At 40.9% G+C, this 11,735-nt stretch overlaps 1 protein-coding gene across 5 annotated transcripts; it reads right to left on the reverse strand.

The window, feature by feature from the left end:
* Positions 1-1,781: 1,781 nt before the first annotated feature.
* On the reverse strand, positions 1,782-10,756 carry FAM221A (family with sequence similarity 221 member A). 5 transcript variants are annotated; one of them, XM_075746001.1, is made up of 7 exons: positions 10,042-10,426; positions 8,829-8,895; positions 8,058-8,248; positions 5,621-5,827; positions 4,692-4,802; positions 3,923-4,011; positions 1,782-2,140 (listed from the first exon to the last, which is right to left on the reverse strand). In XM_075746001.1, exons 2-7 carry the CDS (start codon positions 8,882-8,884, stop codon positions 2,078-2,080), a joined length of 717 nt encoding a protein of 238 aa, XP_075602116.1. In that variant the 5' UTR covers positions 8,885-8,895; positions 10,042-10,426; the 3' UTR covers positions 1,782-2,077. The 5 variants fall into 5 exon arrangements, with proteins under 5 accessions (XP_075602116.1, XP_075602112.1, XP_075602114.1 ...); XM_075745997.1 differs by lacking the exon at positions 10,042-10,426 and adding an exon at positions 10,539-10,756 and having other exon boundaries at positions 1,786-2,140; positions 8,722-8,895; XM_075745996.1 differs by lacking the exon at positions 10,042-10,426 and adding an exon at positions 10,521-10,755 and having other exon boundaries at positions 1,788-2,140; positions 8,722-8,895.
* Between the last annotated feature and the right edge of the window lie 979 nt (positions 10,757-11,735).

Genomic DNA, 11,735 nt, shown 5'->3' on the forward strand with positions numbered 1-11,735 from the left:
GAAATCAAAAGGCTGATGAAACTGCAAAAAAAGTTGCTCTATTCATAAATATAGCACCCTTAGTCCCTGAAAGGACTTTTACATTAACATTCCTGAATATACAGGGAAGGAAGATAGACTGGCTGCATTTCTGAAGTGTATAAAGGCCCCCGAAGGGTGGTGGAAAACTCCAGGTGGACAATATATAGTTACCACTCAAATAATGAGGGAACTCATGAAACAAACTCATGGTACTACTCATATGGGCGCTGAAGCCTGAGTAGAAATGGTGAGAACGCATGCAATAGGCATCAATATGTTAAAAATCGCCAAAGGTATCACACAAGGATGTGAGATTTGTTGGAAAAACAATCCTAAAGTTCAGAAAAGACCCTTACCAGGAGAGGTACAAAGAGGCTCTATGCCTGGGAATCACTGGCAAATTGATTTTTTTAGAGTTACCAAAATGCAAGGGGTATAAATATTTGTTAGTAGTTGTTGATACCTTTTCAGGCTGGCCAGAAGCTTTCCTGTGTCGCACCAACAAAGCCAGGGAAATAGTAAAAGTGCTTCTAAGAAATAATACCTAGATTTGGAGTCCTCGAAGGATTTTCATCGGATAGAGGACCCCATTTTATAGCAGAAATCATTCAGAAAGTTTCTAAATTTTTACAGATTAAATGGGATTTGCATAATCCATGGAGACCACAGTCTAGTGGAAAGGTAGAGAGAATGAATCAAACAATCAAACAGCACATTAGGAAATTATGTCAGGAAACACAAATGAAATGGACCGAAGTTTTACCACTAGCACTACTTAGAGTAACACCTGGAACAAAAGAGAAAATTAGTCCATTTGGAATATTACATGGAAAGCCTTATGTTGCAAATTTGATGGGGAAAGATAGTCAGATGCACCTGAAAGGAGAACAAATTTTGAGTGATTATTTAGTATCTTTGGACAAGGTCATTAACTCCCTCCACACATACATCCAGGCTAAAGCTCCCATGTGTTTGGATTCACCAGTACATACCTTTGGGCCCAGAGACTCAGTATACCTCCAGACGTGGAAAGATGAGCCACTCGCAGAAAGGTGGAGAGGACCCTACCAGGTGCTGCTAACCACAAATACTGCAGTAAAGCTCAAGGGTGTCGAATCGTGGAGCCACTATACTAGAACAAAGACGACACCTTCTCATCTGTGGGCATCCATACAAAGGGGGCCTTTGAAATTACAGCTAAGTCGCATTTAATGAATTGTACTCAGAGTAGTGTCAAATCATTTATCCAATTAGATTGTATCCAGGGAGAAATACTTTTTTATTTGTCTTATTGTTTGTAATTTTGATTATTACTACCTGTTGTCTTCAGTGCATACCTCTTTGTAGGCCAGGAAAATATAACAGATTAATATGAGACTTAAAAGTGCTTTAAGCTATTTAAGTCTCAAAGGAGGGAACTGATATCTTTCATCAAATTTAATCATGACTCTCTGGTTTTCCATAGTTGAGGATGTTACAGATAGTTTTCCATAGATAAGGATGTTACAGATAGTTGCTAGGTACTGCTATGGACAACTATTGTATAGTCCTACACCTGTGTTAATGTTTAGCCAAACAATGCACTAATGAAGAAGTGATTGTCAAGAGGTAGAAGCATCACTGATAAATTGTTAGTGATAAATTGTTAGTCTACCAGCAGAGCCTGAAGAACCACTTGGAATTGCCAAAAGTACTGAGAAACTAGGGGAAAGGTAATTCCGACAGCGGGGTTTGCGACCACCAACCCGTGAGCCCCCTACCCAAGTTACACCACTACTCAAAAGATAAAGGCAGAGACAAGAACTGAGCATGCGTTCTAGTCTGCATACTAGATGAAGAAATCGAAACCAATCATTATAACTGGGAGTGTACTACCTCGTAACATTTATGTATGACAAAAAAAACAGCACTAGGTGTGCTTGATTTGTGGAAATCCACTGAGCACCCAGGCCTGAAGAAAAGCACTGTCTCTCCTGCGTGTGTTAGAATTGGCTTAATGCACACTGGGCAACAAATGCACTTTTTGGACAATATAATAAATATTTCTTTATTAATCTCATGGCTTCTTTGACGGCCCTGGACTTTTCTCTTTCTGTTTAGTAGCCTTCTCCTTTTTCAGCTGTAACAAAGAAAGACACCAACAGTGGTTCAAGCATTAATTTGCAAGTCAGCTAGTAATACAATATTAAATCTCTACATCCAGCCATAAATTTACCAGAGCAATATATGCAATGGAGAGCGCTACAGATCATTATTAGCCCAACCTAGCACTGCTTACTTTTGCATCGTAGGACAAAGGAGCATTTCCAAAGCTCTGCAGCTCCTTCCCTATTCAAACCAGGGCTGCCTTTATCTCTGATAATGGCAATCTAGGTATTTATGTATCCCTCAAGCCAAAGTGCCCCACAAATGCTCACGGTTTTATCTTTATGTCAATGAAAGGCAAAGAAGTTTTATTACAGATATGTAACAGACGCAGTTAGACTAACCAGCTTGCATGAAATCACATCAGAAGTTTGTTGTCAAGGTAGATGCTAAACCTCCATCTCAGTGTCTCCTCACTGACCCTTAAGGTCATGTCTTTCTCTCATAAGATTTTTCTACACAGTAGGCCCTTATAGCCTAGTAACATTTACCAACACACATATGTTTAACTCTGCCATTTCGTAGTATCCAAACAAATCTATGTGTTGTTTTTAGAACAGTTGCTCTCAAGTATTGTTAAATTAGTGAATGCAATTCTATTTAGAGCAATTATATAAAAGAGATGCATGGACTTCTGCATCTCATCTAACATAAGATATCATGTTGCTATCAAAAATGCAAGGAAAAAAATAATATTATTTTTAATGTGCTTCCCCCCGCCCCCCTTAAAATAGTGTCAGAAGGAAGCAAGGGCCCCCAGTCCTGATTTGGATGTCTAAAACGAACTCGCTGATAAGGAATCCTGTTGTTGGTCTACACAGGAACTCATTTTAAATAATTTTTTTTCATATTTGGAGGCTCGAGGTTCGTATCCAAAATTCCTACTATCTTTTGCAAAGGAAAGAAAATCTTGGGGGGGGGGGGGGGGGGGGGGGGGGGGGGGGGGGGGGGGGAACGTAGCAATTTGGATTTGACAGTAACATGTTTTCTCATACAAATTTATACTATATTTGTAACATCTTACCATATTTTGTGATGATTTCCAAACTAAAGAAAATTATTTAAAATTTCACAAAGCTAGAACAAATTTGTTATTAACAAACACCTTGTTGCAAGCAGCAAGCATAACAGCAGTTAAGATTTAAAAAGTTAATTCTGCAACACTGCCTTACAAAAGAAATCATAAACAGTCAAGACATACTTCCAACAGAGATGGTGGAGCTAAGGAGTTAATGTGGGGAAAGAATAAATATTTAAGCATCTAAGTAACCTACACCGCAGGGCATTTAAATTTACGATACAGTCAGTGGGGCGGAGGAGGCACCTCTAAGGGAGTAATTCAGATCATCTAAGAAAGATGCACTAGATTTAGCCCAACTACACAGACATTCACGAGGAAAAGAATACCATAAAGTTTTATAAATGAGGAAGCAAACACACATTCCTAAATGTCACAGGGGACTTTCTGTGAGTCTGCTTTCTTGTTTCTTTTTGTCGCAAAGCAAAATATTTTTTCTGTAATGGAGAGTTACCGCAAAGAAAATCTGCCCAGTTAAGGTAAATACCATCCCAGACATGACTGACCTCTGAAATCCTGCAATAGCTCCTAATTGTATTTACAACTTTATTTTAAGAAGCTAGTGTTTTCTCAGTAAGAGAACAAATTATGTAATGCCATTTAAATCATATATTTATCTGTTTTAGACATCCTCTTGTGAAAATATATTTCAATTAAGTAATAAATGTAGTAACTTGCCCGTTCTTGATAACGTTTTTCAAAGTAAGCCATGTCATCATCTTCTGAATGCTTTCCATGAGAAACTTGCCTTGGGGCACTGGAACCACCTGAAGAAAAAAAAAACAAAACAAAACAAAAAACCCCCCCAAAACCCCTTTTTTCATTAATTATACTTGCTATTCCATTAGTTATGATTTATATTTGGCAAAACACATTTAAAATGAGAACTCATCTTTATAGGCAAGTAACAAACCCCAGCAACTGGGACCAAAGAGTAACCTGTAGTCTAGGCTAGCAGGTATTATAAATAGTCTTGGAGGAGTTCAACAGTTATATTAATTGCTAAATTCTTATACTAAATAAGGGACATAAAATAAACATAACCAATCCATAATTCCATGCAGAAAAGACTTTCTGGCAGAAGGCAGTTTCACAGGATTGTGCTAAATATGTATGATCCATTCAGATATGATGAGCTTCTAGTAGGAATTAAAAAGTTAAAAAACTGATCCAATGAGTAAGTAACACCATTAATGGGAAAGATACCAAATGCTAGAAGAAAGAACATTAAAATTAAAAAGCACATCATAACCAAAAATAACAAGCAGTAACAAAACAGTTATTCTAAGCACTTCAAGTACATGAATGTTGCACTAACTTTTCACATAACACAGCTTCAATACTCATTTAATCTTTGATTTTAGCCCTAAGCATCCTTCACTCATAAATAAAACCAATTAATTTTATCTTACTTTTTTAAAACAGTATTATCCTACTAATATAGCACCTGCTATCTGTGAGATGGTTTGAGCAGAACTAGAAGGTCCCTGAAATGCTTTTAGAAATGGATGATCCGTGCTGGTAACAGGGGATTCTAAAAGTTCAGCAGAAGGAGCCCCTGTTAGAAAATAAATTGAATGAAAAGAAAAATTAACTTCATGAGATATATTAAAAACATACATGATGGGGGTCAAAACAAGGCTGCAGATTAATATTGACAACATTCAGTGCAGACTCCATAAACTCGAGTTTACAAAAGCAAAAAAGACTTCTAATTACTACAGCTATGCTATAGTTTCTAAACTTCAGACAAATCCAGAAAACCAGACTAGAATTTAAAAAAGAAGTAATGAGTACATGGCAATAATAAATAAAACAGTATTTCAGGATAACATGTGTCCATTACTAAATGACACAAAAACACAGAGAAGCAGAGGTATCAAGAGGTATCAACATGCCTGTCAAAAAAAAAGTTCTACAAATGACCTCTTTTTTTTTTTTTTTATGCTGAACAGCTATTAACCTTTGAGTTTGGGAAAAAAACGCTGTAACTGTGTAACCAAGAAATACCTGGGTCGTATTAGGATTAATAGATAAAGGATTAATGTAAATATAACATGGAAGTATTAACAGAAAAACAGAAGTTACAGAGTTTTTTCTAAAAGATATGCTTCACTTCAACCAGAAGTTACTGGGCTAAACACCAGAATTATTGATAAAGAAATTTTTTATCAATTCATTACAGGAAGTTGGACAAGATGTGAGAGCAGTCTCTTTACATCTAAGGACTGCTGCGAAAAAAGAACAAATCTGTCTTAACTCCTACTCCTATTGATCCAGTTTGCCTTCAAACTTTGAAAGCCTACGTTGAATTACTACTTTTCAAAACTACTTAGCTGGAAAATTAAAATTTCATCTCAGGTCAGCTGCACTTACCTATTCCACTGTCATCGAGCCTCATGTAGCCTTCTGCTAGGGAACTAAAACCTGTCAGTCCACCCATAGCAGCATAAGGAACATCCTGCCCCACAGGCTTTCCTTGGTCTAAGCGTTCTTGTTTCGTTTCCACGACTGTTTCATGAGCGTATGTTGGCTGGCCACATGCACAGGTAAAGCAGCTATGAAAGCCTGAACATTTGGAACCTAATTAACAAACAAACAAGTGTAATGAGTGAGACGATAATGGCATTTATACTTCATTGCAGATGAAACGGTGTTTCCCTAAACAGATCTTGTCAAAAACTAGAGTTCCTTCACTGCCAAAGCATCCAGCTATGTTTTCTATCTGGAAGCATGTACGTGATTTGGGGCAAAGTAATCAGCTATCTTCGCTGAAACCTTTTACAGCCTCTTTTCATCATGATATGGAAATGCTGTATAAAACAGCAGAAAGGAGGAACATGGGGTTTAGATCATAGGGGTCGTCCAGTCTCAGGGTTTCATTCAGTCACATTTTGAGCACCTCCGAGGATGGAAATTCCACCTCTCTGAGCAGCCTGAACCAATGCTGCTCTTCCCTTGGAGCAGATATTTCTGTCCTAGTATCTAATGGGATTTCCTGCATTGCAACTTGTGTCCATTGCCATTAGTAACACCCTTCTCTATCCCTCCCCTCACAAAAAATAAAAAGAGAAAAAATTCTGTCACTGGGTAAAGAAGACAACTTGCCAGCATTTTGGCAGTATCATCTCCAAAGTGTCAGCAAATGTCAATGTTGCATGGCCAGAAAACTTCAAATTGCAATTTACGACACAAATCACGATTTAAATGTCTTTTAAAATTAGCAAAATTATCTGTGTAGTAAACAGAGGCTGTGGCAACAGCAAAATAGGTTCTATGTAAGAGTACCATTACAATGACTTTCAGGGCTTTTTTAAAGTTTACATAGGCACAGGATGTAACTAAAATAATTATAGAAATGACATGGGACATTCAGAAACACAGAGTGAAGTGACATATCTGCCCTAGCTACAGCTAAGACTGTCATCAAAGCCTTGCTGCAGCAATGATGCAAACAAGAAATTGAGGAACTGATTTTGCAAATATTTCATTATACAAATTACCCTGCTTCCAACTCCCAGTTACAGTTCATTTTGCAGAGCACCAAGAAAGATTTTTTTTAAGTCTTGTATAATATGATCAAGGATCGTGGAAACGTTTAAGGGTTTTTCACGTAATTTTGGGCAGTCCTCAGTAATAGAGCTCTTACTCTGTGTTTGGTTACAGAGTAAAGTATATACAATATATAAAGTGGAACAGCAATATTTTTTCAATTATAAAGACAGTACATATCTAATTTATCTATCACGTTAGATCTATACAGCACTGGGCTAGACTAATACGAGTAAGTTAAAACAATGGAAGTCCAAAACAGAAGCAAGTCTTGGCACTTCTCAGTGTAATCTTTGAAGCCCTCAGAAGTGTCAGGTATTTTTGAGAAACACTAGAAAAAAAAAATTATTAATGATTATTAAAAACATTTGTGTTCGAAGGATTCGGTCTGAATCATCCAATTGCACATTTAAGACTTTTAGATTACTTCGAGCAAATTCCTGAAAGGCTGCCATATAAATATTTAATGATTTATTCTGTGGGATATGATTCTCATCCAGCAAAAGCTGTTTATGATTTTTCAACAGACTTCATGAAAGAAATTTACTAACAGTACAGAACTCTAACAAAAAAATCTTCAGCTTACGTAATTTGAGGTTTCAAACTAAAAGATCTTTATGCATTATTTAGTTTTTATGGTTAATAATTATTGCTGTTTCATTACAATAACCTCAAACAACTGAAGCAAAAAGCTTCCTCTTAATGCCTTCTCAAACCTTTTGCTTGAAACTCCATTCCCATTTGCATTTCTGGACCCACAAGCTGTATGTTTGAGAACTGCTTTGTTAGAGTGCTAACAATAGCACTATTTGGGACCAGAGCGCTACTTCCTATTGAGTTGAGAGACTATATAAAAATACATTAACATTATATTCAACCAGGCATTAGAAGAACAGAGATCAACACTTCTCTCTCTCAAACCACCAAGTTCAAGTAGAAAAGTCACATGCATGCAGCAGTGGAAATGACAAACTGCAAACAGGGTGCTTTCATACTGCCTCACTTTAGGTGGCTGTCTCCGTATGTACCCAACCAAATCATTCACAAACTTCACTCCTCCACACAACTTGGGGAAGCTAAGGATGTTGTTCTAAACCCTCCTGTACAAAAGGCGATGTCTTCCCATTTCCCATCCTTCTGCAAGGTTCAAAATACACATCAGCAACAAGCGCATCTGTATCTGGGCAGAATACAGATCCCTAACATGCTGCTCCTGTTAAGTTTCCCAGCAAAGAACGCTGCAAGTTTGTCAGTAACTTACAAGAGTTACATGAAAATCCAGGTGATGCGGTGTGCTGATCAGCAAAGTGTTTGCATCTACAACGGATGGGCTGCGTGCCATTTAGAGGGACATAGTGATAGGACCGGCACGGACAATGGCTCACTCTGCAAGGCACACAAATAGGACGGTTTTCGGGAATCACTTCATAGTCTGTTTTGTGTTGTTTATACCTAAAACAGGTAAAAATAATAACTTTTATAACTTTGTTAGGATTCATCAGAAAACCAACTGAAAGGCTTCTAATTTATAAGTTCTGTTTTCAAGTATCTTTATATTAATTACTGTTGTTACCTTTCAGTTAAATGCATTCTATCAGGTGCTTTTACATCATTCATTACATAAAGATCACAAATCCTTGTTTCATTTTTACAGCACTATCAGAATCAATCTGATCCACAATAACTCATGCCTTAAAGATGAATCTATTGAAATTGAATTTATTGAAAACTACAAACTCATTTTAGTCTCAAAAAATGTATTGAGATTTAGATTAAAAAACAGTTCTTATGATTCAAAACCTAATTTTCTCAACCCTTAGACCTTAAATTAACTTGCCTATACTGTACTGTAATGTATCTGGAAACATTTTACATTTTCCTGATTTAAAAAATACAACAGCTTGAAAAAATGGAAAGATTCCTACCAGTGAGTACAAAAGCACAGCGTTTCTGGTCCCACAAGCTTACAGTCCATGCCAGTTGGTGATCTCCAGCTTACATACAACCTGTTCTGTAACCGAATTGGTAATACTTTTTTTTTGTACTCTTCATATTCCTCAGGGGTAAAGAGCTTTCCTCCATCATCATCACCTACAATGCTGTAAGCATGTCATAAAAAAAAAAAAGACAATAAAAGTAGATATCTCAAGATATTTTTTCAAATAATAGGTAAGAACACTTTTGCTGTAAATGAAAAAAAATCTTATCTTTCATAATACTGTTCCAGTGATATACATTTAACAGAGCTATAGCTGAATTTTAGAGAAATTTTGTGAATAATGCTCTTTGAAAATAATTCTGAAAGCCAGGATTGTAAGAGAGAAGGAAAAAATAAATAAAGCAAACTACCAAGCTCCTTTTCATACAGCAGAAAAAGCAACAGGCATCAAGAGTTGTGTAACCAGCCAGCTCTGCCTCTTGAATGACCTCTGGCAAGTCGCTTCACCCACCTACACCTAACTGTACTGCAGACTTGTGTCAGGTTATCTAATCTTAGTCTAATCTAAGTAACATTATTCAATTACAAGTAGGTAACCACACTGCCATCAAAGTAACAAATAAAGCATTCAAGTTGTCTTCTACTTTGCAAGATGACTATGCTAGTTTCTGTAGATAAAGTTGATAGTAGCTGCATCCCACACCCTGGGACAGGCCTATTTGTTTAAGCTACCCCTAGGTTCAAATTCAAAGTCACCAAACAGCTGGAACTCCAGAGCAGCATCCAAGTCCTATATTTATGGACACAATTGAAGGCAGTGAGTAAAATCTGTAAAATACAATTTAGACTTAACTGCAGCACTTAACTATGCTGAAGGTTAGTTTATTAATGTCTGTAAATATTTATTACTTGCTGGGTGTGCTAAAACACGCTGAACGGTTGTCAAATATTCTGTGGATGTGTCCATTGCCAGTACTGTACAGCACCACAACAATGGGTCAACATATGCCTGTCATTTGTGTGTCAATGCAGCTGACACCCACTGAATCAGCGCCTACCTACCTGTGTAAGGAATACCACTGTGCCTACTACCTCCGATGTTTTACCCAAGGTTTTCGTAATCTAAAGTAAGACATTTCAGCGTGACGACTGAGTTCGTGTTTATTTTTGCTCAGCATCAACTCTTCGAGAGCACGCGTTTATACGCTGCAGAACTGAACGGAGGGTGCCCGAAAGCCCGCGTTTCCGTGGGCAGATTACCCTCTCACACCACATCGCACAGACGCGCTGCCAGGCAGGCCCGGACCTGAGAAACGACGCGTTACTTCACTTGCCGACACTCAACGCTTACAACACGCCTTCACACCGGCGAGGCACGGAGGGCTCCTGTCCCCACGGCCTGCCTCTTCCCCGCGGGGAGCCACCTCCACGGCGTTAGTCACGGCGCTTCCGATTTCGCCGATAAATGGCGGCAGGGGGTGGGGGGTGGGTAATGTGGCACAACGAAGCCGCCGCAGACCCCCAAGAGGCGGCTTCAAGAAGGCGAGAGGCGACCGGAGCGGCGCCGGGGGGCGAGGATCTCCTCAGGGGAAACCCTGGGCGGCGGGCAGGTCGCAGGGGAGCGGAAACCGCCCCGGGCCCGGCGGCAGCGCAGGGTTAGAGCAGGTCGCCAGCCGCCGCCGGACCCCACGGCCGGGCTGAAGGCGTGCGGCCGCCGCCCCAGCGACCCTCATGGCGCCGCCCCTCTCCCCTCCCCAGCGATGGCGGGCGAGGCCCTCCCCTCACCGCCGGTAGTCCGCGTACTCCTCCAGGGCCGTCGCCTCCACCCGCAGCCGCTCCATGCCCGGCCCCGCCGCCGTTGGTCCGCCCGCGGGCCGGGCGCCGGGAGCGCGGGGAGAGGCGGGCGGGGCGGCGTGCGCGGAGCAGCACGTACGGCAGCCGCACCGCAGCCGGGCGGCTGAGAAACGCGCGTGGAACTATGAGGTCTGTGCCAGCGTGTGTGGGCACGGCAAACCCCGCGTCAGGGGAGGCGCGCGGGCGTGGGTGCTCACACAGCCTTCGCGGGGGGGGGGGAGGTGTGTCACCCCTCGCACCCTGCTGCAAGACTCGGAGAAGATGCCTTCAGTGAACTGCAGTGCTCGGGCACGGACACGCGGGGACGTACAGGTGCGGTGCCTCAGAAAGGGCCCTGACGCAGCCACCCGACTAACCGTGCCCACCCCAGGCCCTTCTGTCTTCTGCCTCTGCACTCACGTTGTCCTGAGTGGTGGTTACTATTTAGACCTCCCCTAACCACGTTTGTGGTGGGTAGGTGAGGGGTATTTTTGTTTGGGCGTTGATTCCCTGGCGGATGTAAGGGAGGGAAAGCTCAGGAATGCTTGAGCTGGAGATGGGGAGAGCTCAGGACCTGCTCTCACAAGGGGAACCTGCGTTAGATCCCTTTAGCTACACCTTGAAACCACACCTTCACTGCCCCGCGATGGTGTGCCCAGCACAGAGCATGCAGAAAGGCCAAATCTACAAAGAAGTGTGCTGCCGGCATAGGAATACTTCTACAACATCCTGGCAAAGTATAAAGTACAGTTGTATTCTTTGCCTCCAAAAACTTCCTCTGGCCAGCCAAACTAAAAAAAAAAGCATTCACTGACTGTGCTTCCCTTACTGGAGTCACTCAAGCAGCCAGTTGTGATGATCTCTAATTGCTCGTAGCTGACACCACCGCACTGAGAACAGGCTGTTGCATGGATCCCACGTAGCCACGTGCCAGTGCTGCTGCACGACACCGTCTACATGAGCCTTGGCTTTTCTCTGCAGTGCACGGCAGTATGTATTTGTTCTGCTACTACATGGTAGCTCAGAGACACAAGCTTCCAACAGCAGTAACATTAACCATGTTAACACTATGATTCTAGCAGTAGGGTGAATTTCCTCTTTTTGGTTATTCCTTTTTCCTGCACACAAACAGCAAGCCTATCCTACAGTACCACGACCACCTTCCTA

The sequence above is a fragment of the Balearica regulorum genome, chromosome 2 (assembly GCF_011004875.1).
Source record: "Balearica regulorum gibbericeps isolate bBalReg1 chromosome 2, bBalReg1.pri, whole genome shotgun sequence".
Lineage (NCBI taxonomy): Eukaryota > Metazoa > Chordata > Aves > Gruiformes > Gruidae > Balearica > Balearica regulorum.

Bases quoted from the DNA above. Each gene is read 5' to 3' on its own strand.
- FAM221A (XM_075745996.1), bottom strand. From the start codon at position 10,576: ATGGAGCGGCTGCGGGTGGAGGCGACGGCCCTGGAGGAGTACGCGGAC. The intron at 8,249-8,721 runs GTAGGAATCTTT...TACCTGTTTTAG, and splicing joins CTGTGCTTTTGTACTCACTG to GTATAAACAACACAAAACAG. The intron at 2,141-3,922 runs GCAAGTTACTAC...TCTTTGTTACAG, and splicing joins AAAAACGTTATCAAGAACGG to CTGAAAAAGGAGAAGGCTAC.